This window comes from Haliaeetus leucocephalus, unplaced genomic scaffold (assembly GCF_000737465.1).
Source record: "Haliaeetus leucocephalus isolate CR32 unplaced genomic scaffold, Haliaeetus_leucocephalus-4.0 Scaffold484, whole genome shotgun sequence".
NCBI classification, from domain to species: Eukaryota; Metazoa; Chordata; class Aves; order Accipitriformes; family Accipitridae; genus Haliaeetus; species Haliaeetus leucocephalus.
In genome coordinates, this window is record NW_010972920.1 from 1507931 (window position 1) to 1529257 (window position 21327).

Genomic DNA, 21327 nt, shown 5'->3' on the forward strand with positions numbered 1-21327 from the left:
GAACTGAACCATGCCTTGTAAAGAAAAATAATGGCTGCACTTAAGGGCTAGTGTTTTGGTTGTTACACAATTAATCAAAAATAAGTGTTTCTTCTGAAGCCTTAATATATCTTCAGGTGCTTACAACCCTAAGAATAGTAATCTATTAACTTAATAAAAATAGAAGGTTGTAATGTATTCAGAAATAGCTAGAATCTTGGCCTAAGTATGCTCATGGTCTAATCTGTTTTGTCTGGCCAGCTGCTTATATCCGCAGTGGAGATGCAGAATTGGAAGGGGATATGTGTGCTTGAGAGTCCGTCAGTTGACCCCAACTCTTTCAACGGGAGGAAAGGCTGTTCACTAGAAAAATGACTAGAATATTGGGGGGGGGGCCTCCTACAAATGTGGCATTTTGTTGTCCTTTTCCACTGTACTTAATGGTTGCCACAGAGGAGCTCAAAAGGACCTGCACTGTATTGATTGCTGCTAGGTATTCTTGCTGAAGTTACGGGTCCCCTTGACCTAGCCAGGTGCTTCCTGGATGTTGCTATGTAGGCTCTGTAGGTAGTAAATGTGATTTGCATCATCTGTATAATAAAATGGGCACTTTATGGGGCTTAATGGTGATGATGGTCATCTGTTCAAGGTTGGTTGGGTTAGTTTTGAGAAACCAACAGCAGTGGGCTTTGAGTCGTGCTTAGCACTGCACAGCAGCAGAGGGCCACTGTGCTGCCGGTGGAAGCTCTTCTCAAGTCACCTGAAAATGAGCTCACCTTCAAAATGTTGCTGATTTGTTATGAAATTGGCCAGGTAACAATTGGAATCCGTATATCAGAACTAGAAATATATTGCTGGAAGTTGAAATAAATCCTGGCTCCCAAGTAAACCCTCCCACCCCCAACTAATTGCTTATGTTTCCTGCTCGCTTGTCTTAGACTGGTCTCACACCATTAATGGAAGCAGCTTCTGGTGGATATGCAGAAGTGGGCAGAGTTCTGCTGGACAAAGGTGCAGATGTAAATGCTCCTCCAGTACCTTCTTCAAGAGATACAGCTTTAACCATTGCAGCAGACAAAGGGCACTACAAATTCTGCGAGCTTCTCATTAGCAGGTACTGTATTTGCAAGTGTGGCGGGTTAACCCTGGCTGGATGCCAGGTGCCCACCAAAGCTGTTCTATCACTGCCCCCATCTCAGCTGGACAGGGGAGAGAAAATATAACAAAGGGCTCGTGGGTCGAGATAAGGACAGGGAGCGGTCACTTACCAATTACCGTCACGGGCAAAACAGACTCAGCTTGGGGAAAATTAATTCAATTTATTACCAATCAACCAGAGTAGGGTAATGAGAAATAAAACCAAATCTCAGAACACCTTCCCTCCACCCCACCCTTCTTCCTGGGCAGAACTTCACTCCCGCATCCTGTACCTACCCCCCACAGTGGCGCAGGGGGATGGGGAATGGTGGTTACAGTCAGTTCATCACACGTTATTTCTGCCGCTTCGTCCTCCTCAGGGGGAGCACTCATCACACTCTTCCCCTGCTCCAGCGTGGGGTCCCTCCCACGGGAGACAGTCCTTCACAAACTCCATCATGGGTCCTTCCCACGGTCTGCAGCTCTTCATGAATTGCTCTGGCGTGGGTCCCTTCCACGGGGTGCAGTCCTTCACGAGCACACTGCTCCAGCGTGGGTCCCCCACGGGGTCACAAGTCCTGCTAGAAAACCTGCTCTGTGGGCTCCTCTCTCCACAGATCCGCTGGTCCTGCCAGGAGCCTGCTCCAGCATGGGCTTCCCACGGGGTCACAGCCTCCTTCGGGAACCCACCTGCTCCAGCATGGGGTCCTCTCTCCCTGGGCTGCAGGTTGATATCTGCTCCACTGTGGACCTCCCTGGGCTGCAGGGGGACAGCCTGCCTCACCAGGGTCTTCCTCATGGGCTGCAGGGGAATCTCTGCTCTGGCGCCTGGAGCATCTCCTCCCCCTCCTTCTTCACTGACCTTGGTGTCTGCAGGGTTGTTTCTCTTACACGTTCTCACTCCTCTCTCTGGCTGCCGTTTCTGTGCACCCCACAACTTATTTTTCCTTCTTAAAAATGTTATCACAGAGGCGCTACCATTATCACTCATTGGCTCGGCCTTGGCGGTTGGCGGGTCCGTCTCAGAGCCAGCTGATATAGGCTCTGTCAGACACGGGGGAAGCTTCCAGCAGTTTCTTACAGAAGCCACCCCTGTAACCCCCCCGACCCCTGCTACCAAAACCTTGCCACACAAACCCAATACAGCAAGTGTGCTGCTTGAAGAAAAATATCTTGAATATAGCTTTACTTAGACTAATCTTTCCCAATATACGATAAGATTTCCCAATGTACGCTACTGGGTAGGAAATGGGAAAGGGTCTGTGTCTGTCAACCTTTGATATGTATTTTTATTTATCAAAACTGAAGTTCTCGTTGGTGTTCAAGTGCCTGGTTTTGCCCAAATGGACTAACTCAAGTTTTTCCTGTCTCACTGAATCATGAATGTTGGAAATAAACAATTTCTTGTACAGTTTACATATGCAGTACTCATAATCATGACACACAGCCATTTTAGATGGTCAAGTCCTTCACCAACAGAAGATGCTCAATAGACATACATCTTGATGATTTAATTTTTTTTTTTTTTTTTTTAGACTGATCATGATGCACATTCAGTGTAATTACGTTTCCTGGGTAGCTTTTGAATATGTCGTTTTCAAAGTAGTCGCGCTGGTTGTTGGCTTGCGCTTGCAATGTCGTAAGTTGTTCTGAGTAAGCTTATGAAGAATACACTGTATTGATGGATGGGAGTTAATGAAGCAATTGGTGAAGCTTCAGAGAAAGCTGACAAACAGCATGATTTAGAGTATTAAAACTGTCTTTAGGCTGAGTTGAGGCTCTTGACATCATCAGAATAAACACAAATGTAATTTTGGAAGGTGAAGCACTCTACGAATGCATATGTTTGATGTAAAAATGAGTATTGAATTTTAACCTATTGTTCTTGTGTTGCATGTCCAGTTTGCCAGTCCAGGTGATACACGAAACAAAAATCGGGTTCAGAGTTTTGATTGAATGTGTTTGTTTTTGTAGAGGAGCTCACATTGACGTGCGTAACAAGAAGGGGAATACTCCGCTGTGGCTGGCAGCAAATGGAGGGCACCTAGATGTTGTCCAACTGCTAGTTCAGGCTGGAGCTGATGTGGATGCTGCTGATAACAGGAAAATAACTCCTCTTATGGCAGCCTTTCGAAAGGTAGAATATGAAGTTCAGCTTTGGTCTTAGTTAGTATTGTCTTGATCATCCCTACACAGTTGTTATAAAGAGAACATAACTGACAAACTACGTATTTAAAAATGTCAACTAATTTTAATACTTGGCAGTCAATCTTCAAAAATAGGTATGTGTGCCACCTGTATAATATCTGTGTTAAATTCTAGTTAAAATTTCCTTTATAGGCATTTAACTGAGGCTGGTTCTCATGGGTATGAGAGGTGAAAATTGCAGTGTGTTTGTGCAGAGAGGGGGAATACACGGTAGAATTGAGGGGACTGGGATTGGTTTCTTATGCAAGAGAGGATGAGCGCTTTTGCCAAAAAAAGTCAAGGTTCTCTAGAGTCAAATTAGGATAAAATTGTTGTTAGAAAAGGAGTGTAGTTCAAATGCTGCAGTACTTAAAAAATTGCAAATGACTGTAGGAGCCTGCAACTGTTAAGTTGCCAGCTGGGCATTTGAAAGCTACCACAATAAAAGGTAGAAATATGTGAAAGTATGGCTGGAGTAAGGGCAACTTGACAACAGGTACTGTAATTGCTTGCCTTCTCTTCCCATAAATGTGAAGAAACATCCCTCACAAACATCAACTCAGGAGGTGATAAAGATTAAAAAAAAAAAAAAAAAAAAAAAAAAAAATTAAGTGCTGAGAGCATGCTTTAAAGGAGTTGAAAATAAACATTTTGCAATGAGTGCTTGGACTAAAGTGTTTTTTAGCAAACAACCAGAAGCAGCTGGCCTGATACAAAATGTTGTCCTTGAAATTTCTTTTTCAGGGTCATGTGAAAGTGGTGCGCTACCTAGTGAAAGAAGTAAACCAGTTTCCATCAGACTCGGAATGCATGAGATACATAGCAACAATTACTGATAAGGTAAGATTGTAAGAAAGAAAATATTTGAAAAGGAATAAAGCTGTACCTCAGCTTTAGAGTCCATGCTGTGAATAGTCTTTAGCTTCCTGGCACACCAGATTTCAACCAAATGATAAGTCCCAATGGAATTTTTCAGAAAAAACGTTGCAAAAAATGGGAACACGCGGCCACAGTAACTTTGTGCGCCTTAGTGCTGTGAGAACAGTAGTAAACGTGGTGTTATTTATTATCCATGCTTATTTTCAAGTGTTCTCCCAGTCACTACCTCATTCTGCTCTACATTCCTCCCTGTTGAGCAAGTTTGTACTGAATTTATGATGGCTTTTACAGTGGGGTGGAGGTAACAGAATGAACTTCTGCTAGGAGTATGCGTGAGCTTAAGTACAAAGATTCACAAACTTGTAAAAAAAAGTTTGTACTGGAAAGAAGATAGAAAATATAATTGACAGTAAAGTGGTTTCTTGTAGCCTGTTAAGTGGACTGCTGCTCCTCCCTGTGGAGGTTCAGTTTTATTTGGTTTATCTTCAGTCCAGAATAACAGGGCAAAAACTATTTCGTAGTACGAAAAATGAGAATAGCAACCAGTGCAGAAATATGGTCATAATGCTTCTAACTCCTCGCTGATCCACTGCACTGCAGTTAAGTTTAAATCAGTATGTGTTTTATTGCCAGTGGCTATGACCACTGTCCGTTTCCATGATACTAGACACCTTATAAATTTAAACATATTTACTGCTATGAAGCCAATATAGGTTTGAGTATTACTGTAATACTTAGGTATTTCCCAAGTGTCCTAAAAAAAAAAAAAAGGCAGCCTGCTTTATGATATTTTTATTTCTGCAGTTGCTTCACCTTTCAGACACCCTTCGCCTTTTATTTCATAAACTTGTTAGGTCTTGATAATGGGCATAGGTTATGAACTGTCTTTGTACTGTTTACAGCACACTGAGACATAGGTTATTGATTGCACATCACACCTGTGACTGGAATATCAGTTTGCAGCGTTGGGCATGAAGAGGAGCTTACTGGAGGGAATTTAAAGTTTTCCATTAAAAAAATCTCCTGTGCAAGTAATGCAATAGTTATTAAATCACAAGTGTAAGCTTGTGCTCATATAGTCAAACACATGCAGTGTTACTTTTTCAAACAGAGAGTTGATGTACTTTATCATTTTAGGAGATGCTGAAGAAGTGCCACCTGTGTATGGAATCAATTGTTCAAGCCAAAGATAGACAGGCTGCTGAAGCCAACAAAAACGCAAGCATTCTTTTAGAGGAACTGGACTTGGAGAAGGCAAGTTGAAAGAGTTTGGAGCTCTGAATATTGGATAAAATTCCAATTTCACATTCCTTCAAGATATAAGATAGGTGAAAGTATGTATTAGAGTAAAGAAGTATGTGTAATTACCATAATTGGAGTGTCTAGAGCTGAGCATCTTGTTGTTCAGGTAATCTTTGAACTTTTGACTATTATTCAGAGAAATTGGATCAAGAAATTCCGATATAACTATTTCCTCTGGAATAAAATTGTACCAAAAGAAGGATTTCTGAGTATAATCTTTTGTCAAGTGCATGATAGATGGGCATTTTCCAGTCACATTGGTATGGATTTTAGTTCTAAACCATGTTTTGTGTCTTAAAGATTAACAAAAAATATACTAATTATGTTACTAGGGACCATAGCACTGTAGTAGAAATCTAATGGAAGAATCAGAGTATAGTGTCAGGTGAGCGCACGCTCACCTTTATATTCAAGCTAGCTGAAACCATGTTCTAATCTTTGAAAGGGAGATGGTGTTGTTTGGACTGTACTGCTGAGACACACAAGGTTACACAAAGATTCCTGAAAGTGCGTCTCGGGAAACTCTGACTTAAGTTTGTATGGTGTCTGTCCTCTGTTTCTACACTAACCGTCTGTTAACATGAATGAACAATCTGTCTGGACGAAGTAAATACAGAAAAATAAGGATCATAGAGAACTTAGCTTCTATTTTGTAAATACGTTAGTCTAATATGCAAGTTCAACTTCCTAGGAAACAGAAAACATTTGCATTTCTTGAAGTGCACGGGACATCTTGTAACACTGTTCCGTGTGCTTGACTTCTAGCTAAGGGAAGAAAGCAGGAGACTAGCTTTGGCTGCCAAAAGAGAGAAAAGAAAGGAGAAAAGGAGGAAGAAAAAAGAAGAACAAAGACGAAAACTAGAAGAAATAGAAGCAAAAAATAAAGAGAATTTTGAACTTCAAGCTGCTCAGGAGAAAGAGAAGCTAAAAGCTGAAGGTGACTTAAAATATTTGCCCTATTTTTGAAACACAACCTTGATTTTATTCCCAGTATTGAAAATTACTTTTCTGGTCAAAACTTGAATACAGGCTTTCTTATGACTTGCTGAGCTTTCTTTTTGTTTACCTTTTCTGTTAAGCCCCTAGATTAGCATGATGGCTTTTTTTGGTGTCTTGCTGTGCAAAGGAACTGCTGCCAGCAGCTTCAGTGAGAGTTATGGGTTAACTTTACCATGGGGATGGTGTTGGCTTGGTTTTTTTTTCTTCCAGGTCCCAATGCTTAAAACCAGGTCAATTATATTTTTTTTTTAGCTCACAAACAGAATGATAATAATGATTAGCTGAAAAAACTGGCAGTATGTAAATTCCAAATATGTATCATTCTCTTATTACCCATCAAAACCTGGCTCTTTTGTATCTTACGGCAATGGGTTTCACGTGGTGTACTGAGAAATCGTTTTCACTGATTGTTTCCTTGCTCTGATATGCTGGAAGAAAGGGAAGACATGTGACAACTTTATGTTGCTTCATATGCTTATTTATGTCTCCTAATTGTTTGTGTCTGTCTTTCCATGCCCGAATTCAATTTCACATTTGTTAAATTGTTACTGCATTTGTTCCAAGACAAGAATGACATTCTGCATGAGTTAGCATAAACATGGGGAGAGGCTCCACATTATGACATAAATAATAGTTTTAAGATGTCCACACAAGCTTTGTTAAGCCAGCTACATTAGTACTGTTTTTTTGCTCTTCCATCAGATGATCCAGAGGTCCCTATGGAGCCTCCTAGTGCTACCACTACAACTACCATAGGTATATCTGCAACTTGGACAACGTTAGCGGGTTCCCATGGGAAGAGGAATAATACCATCACCACAACAAGCTCCAAAAGGAAAAACAGGAAAAACAAAGTAACCCCTGATAACGTTCAGATTATATTTGATGATCAACTCCCAATTTCCTATAGCCAACCAGAAAAAGTTAATGGTGAATCTAAGAGCAGCAGTACTAGTGAAAGTGGTGATAGTGACAATATGAGGATTTCCAGCTGTAGCGACGAAAGCAGCAATAGCAACAGCAGCCACAAAAGTGACAATCATTCTTCCACAGCTGTAACTAACACACAGAGCAACAAAAAGCAACCATCGGTTCTTGTCACTTGTCCAAAGGATGAGAGGAAAGCAGTTACTGGCAAATCATCCATAAAGTAAGTTGCTGTGACCGTGCCTGCCATTTTAAGGTGGTGTTGCCCTACGTGTGAGCGATGCGCCATTGTCTTTGTGAACTTGCATTCTTAAATCAGTTGTTAGGAAGTGGATGAGGCAGTGTGTCCTTGCTCTAGTGGGTATAAGGAGCATAAACACTGTTGCAGTGTGAACTCGGAACTTGGTAGTAGGTTCTGAAGCAAGAAACTTCATGATGGATCTGGAATTAGGGAGTTGTTGGGGAACTTTGAGATACAAGAATCTCAATTCAAGCAGCTTCTAATAACGTACTGCTTTTGGGCTAAAAAGAGGGTTGGGGGAGCTGGAGAATGGGCAAAATGCATCCTTAGGGTGTTTTGGGGGTTTTTTTGTCTGTACAATGACAGCAATTAATTTCTTTTAAAGGTTGTCTGAAGTTATTAGTGAAGTGACGAGTAATTCCTTGTCTACTTGCACAAAATCTGGTCCTTCTCCCCTTTCTTCTCCAAATGGAAAGCTAACCATTGCTAGTCCTAAACGTGGTCAGAAAAGGGAAGAAGGATGGAAGGAAGTTGTGAGAAGGTAAGCAAAATGTTCCCCAACTCCCCCTTGTTGTTGTCCTTTGTCAGAATGTTTTATCTACTGTAGCCATCTCTGGGGTTACTGAATGACCACCTTCTTAGTGGACCTGGTAGATTTCACAAAAGTACTGCTACATAGTTGCATCACAAATTATAACATGATTTTGACCAACCTACCCACTGGTTCATGCCATGGAAGTGTTTCCCAGTTAATGTTTTTGGTTGTTTGGGTTTTTTTGGTTCTGTTTTTTTGTTTTGTTTTGTTTTTTTTATAGATCCAAGAAGGTTTCTGTTCCATCCACTGTAATTTCCAGAGTCATTGGCAGAGGAGGATGTAACATCAATGCGATACGTGAGTGCACGGGAGCACACATAGACATTGACAAACAGAAGGACAAAACTGGAGATAGAATAATAACGATAAGGTAAGCAGGCTGCTTAATTTACTTGTTTCTGTGGGGATTTTTTTCACTGTAGAATGCTGTTCTGTATAAAAAAATGAAAAGGCTTGACCTCCTTGTCCATTGAAAGATCACTTTGAGACAGTCAGTTCTTTGAGGCAGGGGAGATGAATGGCGTGGGGAAACCGAGAGCAACTGCCAGTTGGTACCATCGCGTTTGTACAAAAGATGACTTTTGAGATAAGGTGGAGCATAAACGTTAGGATTCGGTGTTTAGACTAGCTTAGACATGGCTAAATATGTAGGTGTGTTTAGGGAAGTAAACATTTTAACCATTTGGGTTTTTCAGGAGTTAGAGTTTTCAGTTTCAGCAGCAAGAACATGCCAAGCTCAGTCTTGAGGTTGAGAGTTAATTTTCTGTCTCTGTTAGCATGACAGAAGACAGGCTGGATCACGTGTTGGAGGTGCTTCGCTATAATGTTTGTAAATAAATGCTTTAGATGCACTTTCTCTTTTCCCTTCCGTCCTTTTTATAGGGGTGGCACAGAATCAACAAGACAGGCCACGCAGTTGATCAATGCTCTGATTAAGGATCCAGATAAGGAAATTGATGAACTTATTCCAAAGAACCGTTTGAAAAGTTCAGCTGCAAACTCCAAAATAGGGTTGTCGTCACCTGCCACCACTACAGCTGCTAACAGTTCTCTCGTGGGCATCAAAGTGACCACCGTAGCTGCTTCGTCAACATCTCAGACTGCCTCCGCGCTCACCGTGCCTGCAATTTCTTCAGCATCCACTCACAAAACCATTAAGAACCCAGTGAATAACGTGCGGCCTGGTTTCCAAGTTTCTCTTCCATTAGCATATCCTCCTCCGCAGTTTGCACACGCTTTACTCGCTGCTCAGACTTTCCAGCAAATCCGTCCACCTCGGTTGCCCATGACACACTTTGGAGGTACTTTCCCACCAGCTCAGTCCACATGGGGTCCGTTTCCTGTTAGGCCGTTGAGCCCTGCAAGAGCTACCAACTCACCGAAACCTCACATGGTGCCTCGCCATAACAGTCAGAACAGCAGCGGTTCTCAGGTGAATTCAGCAAGTTCTTTGACAACTAGTCCAACAGCTACAACAAGTTCAGTGGCTTCTACTGTGCCTGGTTCTTCTGCAAACGGCAGTCCAAGTTCACCTTCAGTCAGAAGACAGCTTTTTGTCACGGTCGTGAAGACATCAAACGCCACGACGACCACAGTGACGACCACGGCGAGTAACACGAGCACAGCGCCTACGAATGCCACGTATCCAATTCCTACTGCCAAAGAACACTACCCTGCATCTTCCCCCTCATCTCCTTCTCCTCCTGCGCAGCCAGCAGGTGTTTCCAGAAGCAGTCCTTCGGACTGCACGGCAAGCTCTCCCAATAAAGGTGCACCTTCGTCTGATCCAGAAGTGGGTAGTCCGCCAGCAGTGGAAACGAACAGCTCGACCAGCAGTAGGCAGCCCAATTCTGGTACCGGCAGCTCATCTGTGCACCCTGCTCATCAGCAGCCTCCGGGAGCTCCTCTGCAAGAGGCAAGACCCCCTCTTCAGCAGCCTCAGGTTCCTGCACCAGATCCTCGAATGGTTGTGCCTCCAAATTTAGCAGCGACAAGCTCATCCGCTCCTGTGGCAGGTCCAACGAATGCCCCGATGACCTATCCCATGTCTCAGACATCAATGGGGTCTTCTCAGCCTGCAGCGAAGATGGAAACCCCGGCCATCAGACCACCTGTCCATGGAACCGGTAGCGTCCATAAGAATCCAGCTCCTGTGCAAAATTCTTCCGTCACAGTCCTCAACGTTAATCACATCAAAAGGCCCCATAGCGTTCCTTCTTCAGTGCAGCTTCCTTCTACCTTAAGTACACAAAGTGCTTCTCAGAATTCAGCCCATCCAGCAAACAAGTCTATGGGTAATAATTTCAGTGCTACTTTACCATTTGGGCCCTTTAGTACGTTGTTTGAAAACAGTCCTACGTCTGCTCATGCCTTCTGGGGTGGTTCCGTCGTTTCATCTCAGACAACACCAGAATCTATGCTATCAGGAAAGTCTTCATTTTTGCCAAATTCAGATCCTTTACATCAGTCTGATACTTCCAAAGCCCCAGGCTTTAGGCCACCGTTACAGAGGCCAGCTCCAAGTCCCTCAGGTAAGTGTGTGTTTTTACGCTCAGTACCTTAATAATATACTTAAATAATAACTCCTGCATGTTTTTATTTTGAACATGTAATACTGTCTGCCTCCGCTTTTGTGGTGATTTGTAGTAAATCACTGTGCCCTGCAACAAAAGGGTGCTGTAATATACTTTGTTGTTGTTTCTGTAAGCAAAGTTGAGTTCATCTTCCTTTTAAGTGCCACCTGTCAAATCTAATAACTATTTTGCAGCTGATGAACTTGATAAAAGTCGAGCTGAGGCGTTTTTCTGCCATTCCAATCTACTCTTCTGCGATAGCCGAGATAACAAAACACCTCACTGTTGTTTCCACTTCCCTTCCCTACCACCAGCTAATAAGTATTCTAGTTTGTGACAACTTGCTGCTTGTCCTGAGGCTGCAGAAAAATATGCAGCATCTTGAAAGTGTTAGGATGAGAAAAAAATTTGTGTTTGTATTAAGAGGTGTGTTCTCTTAACTATTAAATTCAATCAAAAACCTTAATTGCACTGACTTCCTGAGGTTTGTAGCGAGACGTTTAGCATTCTGCACAGAGATCAAGGGGTTGTCACAGAACTTGTTCTGTAGCTTCCAGAACATATGCACACAGTTTGTGCTTTCTGTGCCTGTTTTAGTAGGACCTGCGAGTTGTTGTTTATGTAGCTTTTGGTTATGAATCAAGAGATGTAGGAGCTAGGTTTTTCATATTTTGTGAGTATTGTGGCGTTGAGTAGCTTTTGAGGTGCTCTCTTTGAATTTTGTCAAATTAACATACTCTTAGCATTTTGAGTTCGGCACACTCGTACACTATCACTTGAGTATGCCAGTCAGTTCCTGAGTGAAAGCAGTGCTTTAACCACAGTCCTGCTCTTATTTCAGCAATTTCCCTTTTGGAGGGCCGCAGGCACATCAGGTTAAGTTGGAGGTGTCTATTATAGAGTCAGGAAGTGTTACGTTAGTTCAGGGAAAAGTAGCCCCTGAGAGCCTGCAGAATTTGACAAAAAAAATAGAGGTTGGATCTTGATAATGATTGACGCAGAGGAGGCGGGTGCCGTGCTGCTTAGTTCTTCTGCCTGTCACTGGTGAAGGGATTTTTATTTTTTTTTTTCTCCTAACTAAAACTACAAATTTAAATCTTTTGTCACATGCTTTCCGAGTAGGAGAAAGATGCAAGTGCCACAGCAGTTGGGTGGTAACAAGCTTCTTTAATATATGTTTTGAAACTTAAAATACAAAGATTTTATTTTTCCCTTTCTTCATTGAGGACAATATTAAGGGGGTAGTAATTCTTGTATTTTGAATACCTTGGCCGATTGGTGCCACCTGGTCTTAATAAAATATCATTTTCTTAAGCAAGTGAAAACGTATCCTGGGATTGGGATAAAAAACACTTCAGTGTTGATCATGGAGTAAGTAGACATCATTCTGTAAAATAAAAAAATAATGGAGAAAGTCTTCAAATCTTTAGTATTAGTTCCACTGTTCTTGGTATGAAGTCATACTTTGTAGACACAGGAATTTAAATTACAGGTTAATAAAATGCTCAGTTACTTTTCCGATGTCCAGTTATATCAGAACGTTTATTATATTCCCTTAATTTCTTTGCTTTCAGGGTTATCTGCATGATAACATAAGAATAATTTTTCATTTATATATACAGCACAACTGTCACATACTGTCAATACTTGCAGAGTATGAAGGTTAAGACTCCCTGTTCTCTTTGGAAAATAGTAAAACCCCCCCCCCAGTTAATTGGACAAATGTTTTCCTTCCTTCTTTATTATTTCCATGATATGGGTGTCCTCTTCACAGAGATCTTGGAGTGCTGGGCCTCAATTGTGCCAATTTCTCTCATAGGTATTGTCAGTATGGATTCACCCTATGCTTCTGTAACACCTTCTTCTACGCACCTGGGTAATTTTGCCTCAAACCTTTCGGGAGGTCAAATATATGCGCCTGGGACACCTCTTGGCGGAGCACCTGCAGCTGCTAATTTTAACAGACAGCATTTTTCCCCACTTAGTTTATTGCCTCCGTGTTCATCAGCATCAAACGGTGAGTTCCAGTCAGCAGGAAACTAGTTGATAAGCTATTGTACAAATAAAGTGGCCTCATGCATGGCCCGTTTTAGGTAGGCTTTTCTAGTTGTGTTCATTTTTAAATTAAGGTTTTCAGATATGTTTTAAGCCCTTATGCAATCTCAGATTTTGAGATAAAATTTTCTTGTGCAAGTTCTGATCTCTAGTGTGGTTTTTTTAGTAGCTACGGTCATGCTATTGCGGAGTTCCTTATTCTTCCTGCAGTTAACTTTGGCCTGTTAACGTATATGACATTCTTTTAGTCATCTTGCAAAGAAGAGGTTGATTCTTTGGTTTGTGAAGGTAATATTCCAAGCGTGAGTTGTGTAAACCTCATAATGATGTTTTACTAAGGCTCGCTTGACAGTGGTGATTGCTTAGTTTTTCTGATATTCTTAGAACTGTGTAATGTATTCCAGGAGAAAATACTAGGGCAAGTTCTGGTACCTTCCTCCGTGTTTGGCCCCTGCAGTTTTGGCTATGCAGTGGAGTTTTTTGGACAGAAGACAAATGAACTGTTGAGTGCTGGCTCAGTCAGGGAACAGTTAGTCTGTTTTACTGACAAAAATAATGACAAATCAAACCCACAAAAACCCCAAAACCAAAAAACCNACAGACAACAAACCGGGATTAAAAAAAAACAACAACCAAAAACCAACGAAGAAGAAACAAACCCAAACCAACCCAACAGCAACATGGGTTTATTTCAGCTATGCTTTTGGATATAATCCTCAAATCCTCTATTGCTGATACAGAGTAATGCTTAGTTAAGATTTTGAACCGTCTGTTGTCGTTGGTTGTGGTGTATGTCCAGTAGCTGAGCTGACAGGGCATGATAATCATTTTATGTAAGAGACTAAATCGACGGTGAATGTCTCTCTGATCTGAAAGTCAAAGTGTTACAATTAGCCTGAAGTGCTTGCTGTATGAATCTGGCATTAACAAACTACGCATTTCCACTTGTTTGATGTGTGGCTTGACATTAAAGGATAGGTTTGTGGTGACTTGAGAGGATCTGGCTGCCATTACATAGTGCTCTCGTTGCTCTTCTTGCAGAATCTCCTGCTCAGTCGGTGTCTTCTGGCGTAAGAGCACCATCTCCCCCCCCTTCAGCAGTGTCTTTGGGATCAGAAAAACCCAGTAATGTTTCTCAGGACAGAAAAGTTCCTGTTCCGATTGGGACTGAACGGTCTGCACGTATTAGACAAACTGGAACGTCTACTCCATCTGTTATTGGGAGCAGCTTAGCTGCTCCAGTGGGACATAGTGGGATCTGGTCCTTCGAAGGTATAGGTGGCAATCAAGGTACGTAGTGTTAATAGATGTCTCTGCGCGTGCTTGCAAGTGACCGCAATATTGTGTTTTCCTATCTTGCCTTTGGAGCTGAAGGACGATGCAGAAGTGAGTGCCTCAAAATGTAGGAGTGCTCTTTCCAAAGGAGCTGGAGCAGGGACTTCTGTTTGCCCTCCTATCCACTTAATTGTGTTTTAACAAGGTCTCAGAAAACCTCAGGGGTTCTGAAACACCCTGGCTGTGAACATTTGTTACTTGAAGCAGGAAGTAATGGGGAAAATAAAACCGCAGGGTTTACGGGGATGAACTGAGTGAGGATCACTGGATTTAGGAAGAGGAGAAATGAAGATGTCTCAAGATAACGGTGTATTTTCTTTCTGTAGATAAACAGATTATTTTGTACAATAGGACTTAAATATTAACTTAAATTTGTAGCCAAGATCGAGCTTTTTGTGCTGAGGATCATGCAGTTTATGTTTTTATGAATTGGTAGTATTCCACGTTTGAGTTTTCTTTGTTCCTTGCAGTCATGCATTTTACTAATGCAAGGCTCTTGGCTCTCCTGTAGTCGCACAGAATTCAGTATTTCAGAATTGATTGAAAACTTAAGTTACTGATGGGACAGCTTTTCTCAGCAAACTCTTCAGGAGTCTTGGATGCAATTTGTAGGACACTGCTGAATTTTTTTTACGTTGTCTTTTTGGGGGGGGGGGGGGTTGGTTGGTTGGTTTAGGGGTTTTTTGTTGTTGTTGCTTGGGATGAGGGGGACAGAAAATGAGACCATGTTGGATGGGACCTCTGGAGGTCATGTCAGCCTCCTGCACAAAATGGGATTTGCTGTGAGGTCGGACCGGGTTGCTCAGGGCTTTATGCAATCTGATCTTGAAAACCTCTGAGGATCAAAACTGCTCAGCCTCTCTGAACAACCTGTTCCACTGCTTGACTGAGGAGTCCAAAGAGCTTAAGGTTTTAATAGACTGGACTGTGCACATGCTTTGCATGTATACCGTCCCGTTTTTTTTTTTTTTGCCCAAATACAAAATAGATAGGATATACCCAAACCATTTTGTACTTCACTAGTGTTTTTTTCCCCATCTGTGTAGTGAGAGGCTATTCATCATTAAGGCTTTAGAAACAGAATATTTTTATTTGCATTGTCTAGGTGTAAAACTTGCCCTTTATGTCTGTCTTGGCTTTTGGAATGCTGCTTTCTTTCTACTTTGTTCAGTTACTTGAACATTTTGATTTTCAGTTCAGAATAGGATTGGCTCTTCTCCTGTTGAATATTAGGATGGCTTCGGAAATGTTATCTGTATGCCGTCTCCACCCCTACAAATATAATTTGCTTATGTTTTGGGTTTGGGGGTTTTTTTGTTTGGTTTTTCTGTTTGTTTTTTTGTTTTTTTGTTTTTTTTTTTTTAAATTGGTTTTCTGGATGTCTGAGGTTTGAACTGTACTGGCAATACCAAGCTGCCTCCAATGAATTCATGTAATCAGAACGTGAGCACAGGTCTCCAGCTGGTCATTTTGTAGTTTTGCTTTTGAAAAGTACTTCTCTGTCTCTTAATTCATGAAATGATTCATGAAAGAACAGTAATGAAGTAGAGCAAATAGTCTTCATAGCGTACATGCCCCTTTCACAGCACCAAATGTGCAAGGAGTTTAGGTTTTTGGAGGAGGAAGAGGTACCACAAATGCCAGCTTTCCCTTTCAAATGAAGGATGATTGCAGAGGTGACGCTTTGGTTGCATATAACTGTTCAAAACTCCTTGCACTGGCTCAAGGCTCCTGCCGTGGGGTGTGCAGGTACTGTTCCTGATGCTCTCTGTCCCACACGCACCTAAGTTTTAATGCAGGTAGATGCACAGGAACTGCAAGCTGAGCAAATGCCACTTCTAGAAACGTTATAGCGTGCAGACAGTTAGGCTGGAAAATAGGTGATTAGTGGGTATCATGTATAATGCTCTTGCTGTGTCTTCTGTGTTGTTAGATAAAGTGGACTGGTGTCACAGCGGAATGGGGAGCCACATGATCCACAGGCCCATGTCTGATCCAGGGGTGTTCTCGCACCAAGCCATGGAGAGAGACAGCACGGGAATCGTAACGCCTTCCGGTACATTCCATCAGCCCGTTCCTGCAGGATACATGGACTTCCCAAAAGTTGGGGTAATGACCTTCTTCGACTTGATATGCGCGGTACGCTCGATTGCGGTGTCAGTGCGTGGGGCAGATGAACAATGCGGGGATATCGTTCACTGTGTGGTTGAGTGTGTAAGATAAAACACTGACTAGCCCTCACGGTATTGCAGAAGCTTAGATCTAATAAAAAATAACTTGTCCCACATAGAAAAGTTTTTCTTAAATGCAGGCATTTCATTACTGCTTTCAGACTGAGAATTTCTTTAACACGACTCACTTTTTGTCATTCTCTGTGTGCAGTAGTAGCAGTGTTTATGAATACATACTGATTCTTGCTTTTTCCTCCCCTTAAGGGTATGCCTTTTTCTGTGTATGGGAATGCAATGATTCCTCCTGTAGCCCCCATCACAGATGGTACTGGAGGCCCTATATTTAACGGGCCTCATGCTGCTGACCCATCTTGGAACTCGCTGATAAAGATGGTTTCAAATTCCACGGAAAATAACGGGCCTCAGACGGTAATTTTTCAATTTTATATTCGCAGTTTTGTTTCAACTTAAGAAACAGTGCAGTGAAGATAAGATCCTAGCTGTTAGAAAGTATGAAAACGCTGTTAGGAAGTATGAAAACAGAGTGTAGCGTTTCTTCTTTTTGCTCGTGTCTCTAAGGAGCTGATGCAGCCCCCCTACTTGATGCAGCCCTGAGCGCTGTATGTGCTTGCTTACACCTTCTAAACATTAGTCATCGCTCCAAAAATAAGTGTAAGTTGTCCGGAGAAAAAACGAGCATCGCTAAGTTAATGCAGTTCAAAGGAGTGTGCTGTTGTTACTTCTGTCAGTATACTTGTGCTTGAGAATTGGGAAGCTTGCTTCCAGCTGAGCTTAGAGAAGCTGCCTATTTAATCAAAGTTAATTACTGCAGATCAGCTTTTCTGATGATGTGTTGTAGGCAAGTCTGGATAGAAAAGATAGTTTTACACGGTATATTTTACTCAAAATGATCATGATTTCTGTCTGTGCAGTTTTGCATTTGGGAAAACACAATTAATTTGCTTTTGTGAGAAGAGCCATTTATTTGCTGTTATGTAAGCTATCCCTTCCCAAAAAGGGGAAACGGCAATAGGTCTAAAGGATTGATGGCTGGGCACTGAAAGGTATGATGTCTTCAGTGTGTGTTAGGAGTTCAGGTAGGAAGGGAGTAAGTAGCTCTTCTGTCTGCTGCTCTGATCTTGCCTGGGTGATAGGGTTGTCCACTGAATACAATCCAGGTATAGGTATTGTGTTGCCCTAAACGTCTTGTTCGTACTCAGCCAGAAACTAATATTATAATGGATCATTAGTAGCTCTTGTTATATTACATCCTGTGTTTATTTTTAATTATACACTGACCTCTGTTAGACTGTTATTGAATAAAGATGTTTCGGGACTTAATTTGCTTGGGAGTCGTCCAAGCTGCAAACAGCAGCTCCTGGCTGTGGCAGAGCGTAGGTGTGCAGAAGAAGAGGCTGTCTGTTGTTTAGCCACAGTTCACATATTGCTCTGAAGCGGCTCGTGACCGTTAGGAGGAGGACCATTAAACTTCTGGTTTAATAAGAAAACTTTGTCCCCCAAAGAAGGCTTTACTTTATTATACTTGGGTTTCCCCAGAGATGAGGGTGTTGGTATGCACTGGGGGAAAATAATTCAGGGTGCCAGAAATCAAGTTCTTGATTGTCTGAACTTCATAAGGAAAAGAGGAGGTAGTCTTTTCTTTTCCTCTGAAAGCTGGAGGTCTTCAGGCGCTGTCCTTGCAAATAATTTTGGACATACAGAGTCCTGGTAATTCTCCTTGACAGCTGACCTGGCATGTTTAGAGGGAGTACTTATTTCCGTGGGTCTCAGGGGATACATTTCCTCCCCTGGAACAGTAAAATACATGTTACATTAGTGTTGCTGCCATGAAGGAACTAGTGGGCATAAATAAATAGCATTGATTTCTTTCTTTGGTTGTGCTGTGATGGAAAGTGGTCAGGCTGGGTTGAATGTATTTTCTTGCACTAAAAGTAGAAAGGAAGAGTAAGATGGACACTTGGGCCAAGGGGAAAAGGTACAGGCAGAAAGATTAAAACACCATTTCCCTCTTTTCTCACTGGAATTACAGCAGGATGAAACAAGTGCTGAAAGGAGCTCAGTGTAGTTTTATGGTGGATTGCTGTGTTGTCTGGTGTTGGGCTTTACTTGGGTGCAGTGAAAACCATAAGCACTGCAGGGTAATTTTTGACTTCTGAACTGTTCTGAGCAGCCCCAAAGCATGGTGTTAAATGAAGCTTTCTCTTTCAGGTGTGGACTGGAACTTGGACACCTCACATGAACAGTGTGCATATGAACCAACTTGGCTGAGTGGGATCAACTTGCTAGCCTTGAGATTCCTTTTTTGCAGAGGAAACCACAAATGGCAGAAACAGTTTATGTGCTCCCAGATCATTCTACTGATGTGCTTGACTGAAGTGTGTAGGCTTTTTGCAGAAGAACTTACTAACTGACCTTTTTCTGTGAACATTGTGACCGCCCATTCCCCACCATCATACGTTTCAACTTAGTTAGCCTTTATTCTTTCCTTTCCTTTTTTTTTTTCTTTTTTTTTTTTTGACATAACTTTCTGTTGAAGCTGTTCTTTGGCTGGTTGGTTTTAGTACTGTAAACTGCTTCTGAGCAAACACAGAAATTTAGCAAAATTATGTAAACTTGATCCTGAAGTTTTAGAATGGCAAATAAATGTACAATTGTTTACATAACAAATGGCTAAGCAGAAAGTAAATTTCAATATGTCAGTATAGAGGCTCTACTTTATGTAGACTTAAATTAATGTGAGATATGTACCTTCATATTCAGAAATCTGGATGTTTCCTTCATACATTAAACTATTAATAAGCATAACTTTTCTACTTGTGTAATTTAAGTACCTTATAAAAAAAAATGGGCATTATCGGAGGGCTTCTTCCAAATGTGTGTTGGATTTTTTTTGATAAAGCATACATTAGTAGTAACAAGATACTAAGGGTTTTCATTTCCCTTCCATGAAAGGCTTTTCAGCAAAAAGCGCCTGAGAAAACAGCCTTTTGGCACATTCAGACTCATCTCCACGTTGAACTCCCCTACTTGCCCGGTAAACAGGGGAAATGTATCACGCTGCAGCATCTATTAAAAATTATTCTTACAGTTGGGTTGATGGAGCAAGCTCTGTTCTGTTTCACTAGTGCTCCCAGAGCTTCTGTGCCTGTGGTCCCTTCCCTTGCCTCCAAGTGTCATTTCAGAACATACATCCTTGGTGTGCGTTAGTTCAAGAATGAGAGTTTTGGAGTTTTAGCAGAGCTTCACTGATGAAAACCGGCTTCGAAGGAAGGTTTATCTCAGAGTAAGTGGCTTGGTTCTAGTAGACGATGTCTTGCTTCAAACTGGGTCACCGCCCTGTGTAGGTTTATTCGGAAAAGTCCAAGTGAGAATTTCCTTACAGTCGTTGTCAAGAGCTGCCACCTTCTTCACTCACAGTTGCTTGGAATGAGGAGGAGTACCAGGAGGCAAAGTCTCAGGGGTCCTGTGAGGCAAGACTCAGTCAGCAGTGAGAAACAGCTGCAGTCAGGATCCCCGTACAGTTTGTGCACATATGGTTTAAAGTCGATCTACGAGTGGAATGTATTTTTGTGCAGGACAAGCGAGGGCCAGCGTGCTCTGTTGCTGGTTTCTCTGCATAGAGGAAGGCTGAAGGAAAGCTTGTTTTTTCCTTACCGTGTCACTTGGTGTCAATCCTTGTGTTCTAAGTTGCTATCCTGAGAGATACAATCTGGGAAAGAAATATCCCAGATGAGTTAAATGGGGTGCTGGTGAGGCTGGAATTTAAGAAGTGCTGCTTTCTATTTATTATGGTACTCCTTTGGAAGCCAGAAGAAGAACCCACTTCTCCAAAGAAACCTGCTGCCTTTTAAATATTGTGGTATTGCTGAGGTCTCCAGAAGGCTTGTGCATACCAATGTCCATATACATGCCCTTAGGTGATGCTCTAAATAAAAGTAAGCTCCTTTTTCCAGCTGTCTGATCACCTGAAATAGTTTGTATAAAGAATGGGTGGTAGCAAAAAGGGTACCAAACTGAAAAACTGCTGAGAAAAACGATTGATACTCCGTTTCAGCACCTTACTGTGTGAGGAATAGTGCCCTTCTTCTAGTGCCCTTCCTCTAGTCTTCTGTATCACTTTTGGCCCTCTACTAGAATTTTTTGCTTCACGTTTCAGTGCTCTTTAGGATTGTTTGCACTCTTATTTGGAAATAATCCTACTGCGAAGTACTGCTCGGTATTTATTACAACCGTGGATGCTGTGGGTCAAAAGAACAAGAGTGTCCGAGGGTTGTGCTTTCCTGCCTGTGTTTTGTTGACTTGAAATATCGAGCTGTGGCCCCTGGAGCGTAGAACGGATGCTGCCTTTGTGGCATTGGCCTTGTTTGATGAAATCCTGGGGCTTTTTGGAAGTCTGTACCAGGAACAGTGGGGGTTTTTTTGTTGTTTTTTTTTTCTTGGATACTTTTTGTTTGTTTGTTTTTAATAGTTCAAATGTAAAGGCTCTGATCTGACCAATAAAAAAAGAACATACTGTGTTGGGACCTGGCAGGTCGTCTTTATTTAAGAAAATGGATTGAAACCGCGTTGAGAGATCGGTGCTTGGGCTGTGGCAGATCCCTAAGGCTGAAGGAGAAATGAACAAGGCGGAGCCCTCAGCAGCTGCCCGTCTCCTCCACGGGCTTTCTTTACCTCTCCTTGCCCTGCAGGAAGGAGGTAAGCACCCACTCTTCGCACCCGCCCGGGCCCAAGGCTCTGGGCCTCCTCATCAGGGAGGATTAATTAGCGCCCGCCCGTAAGGCGGCTTCCCGCTCTTCCTCCTGCCCTCAGTCCCCAGGGCGGGCGGCGCATGCGCGGCGGGGCCCCGCCCCTCCTGGAAAGAGTCGTTCGCCATGTGGCGGCTGGCGCGGGCGGGCGCCGCTCGCGCGCCGGGCGGGCGGTTAACGG

At 42.3% G+C, this 21327-nt stretch overlaps 1 protein-coding gene across 1 annotated transcript in view; it reads left to right on the forward strand.

Moving 5' to 3' along the window:
• Positions 1 to 19206, forward strand: part of ANKRD17 (ankyrin repeat domain 17) — a 94787-nt gene extending 75581 nt beyond the window's left edge. Inside the window, exons 21-34 of the mRNA XM_010575491.1 lie at positions 918 to 1093; positions 3091 to 3253; positions 4048 to 4143; positions 5320 to 5436; positions 6250 to 6421; positions 7186 to 7633; positions 8037 to 8192; positions 8467 to 8616; positions 9129 to 10777; positions 12639 to 12836; positions 13916 to 14164; positions 16143 to 16318; positions 16645 to 16809; positions 18610 to 19206. Coding sequence (XP_010573793.1) covers positions 918 to 1093; positions 3091 to 3253; positions 4048 to 4143; positions 5320 to 5436; positions 6250 to 6421; positions 7186 to 7633; positions 8037 to 8192; positions 8467 to 8616; positions 9129 to 10777; positions 12639 to 12836; positions 13916 to 14164; positions 16143 to 16318; positions 16645 to 16809; positions 18610 to 18669 — 3975 coding nt within the window. The 3' untranslated portion in view covers positions 18670 to 19206. The remainder of the gene's footprint in view (positions 1 to 917; positions 1094 to 3090; positions 3254 to 4047; positions 4144 to 5319; positions 5437 to 6249; positions 6422 to 7185; positions 7634 to 8036; positions 8193 to 8466; positions 8617 to 9128; positions 10778 to 12638; positions 12837 to 13915; positions 14165 to 16142; positions 16319 to 16644; positions 16810 to 18609) is intronic.
• The last annotated feature ends 2121 nt before the right edge of the window (positions 19207 to 21327 follow it).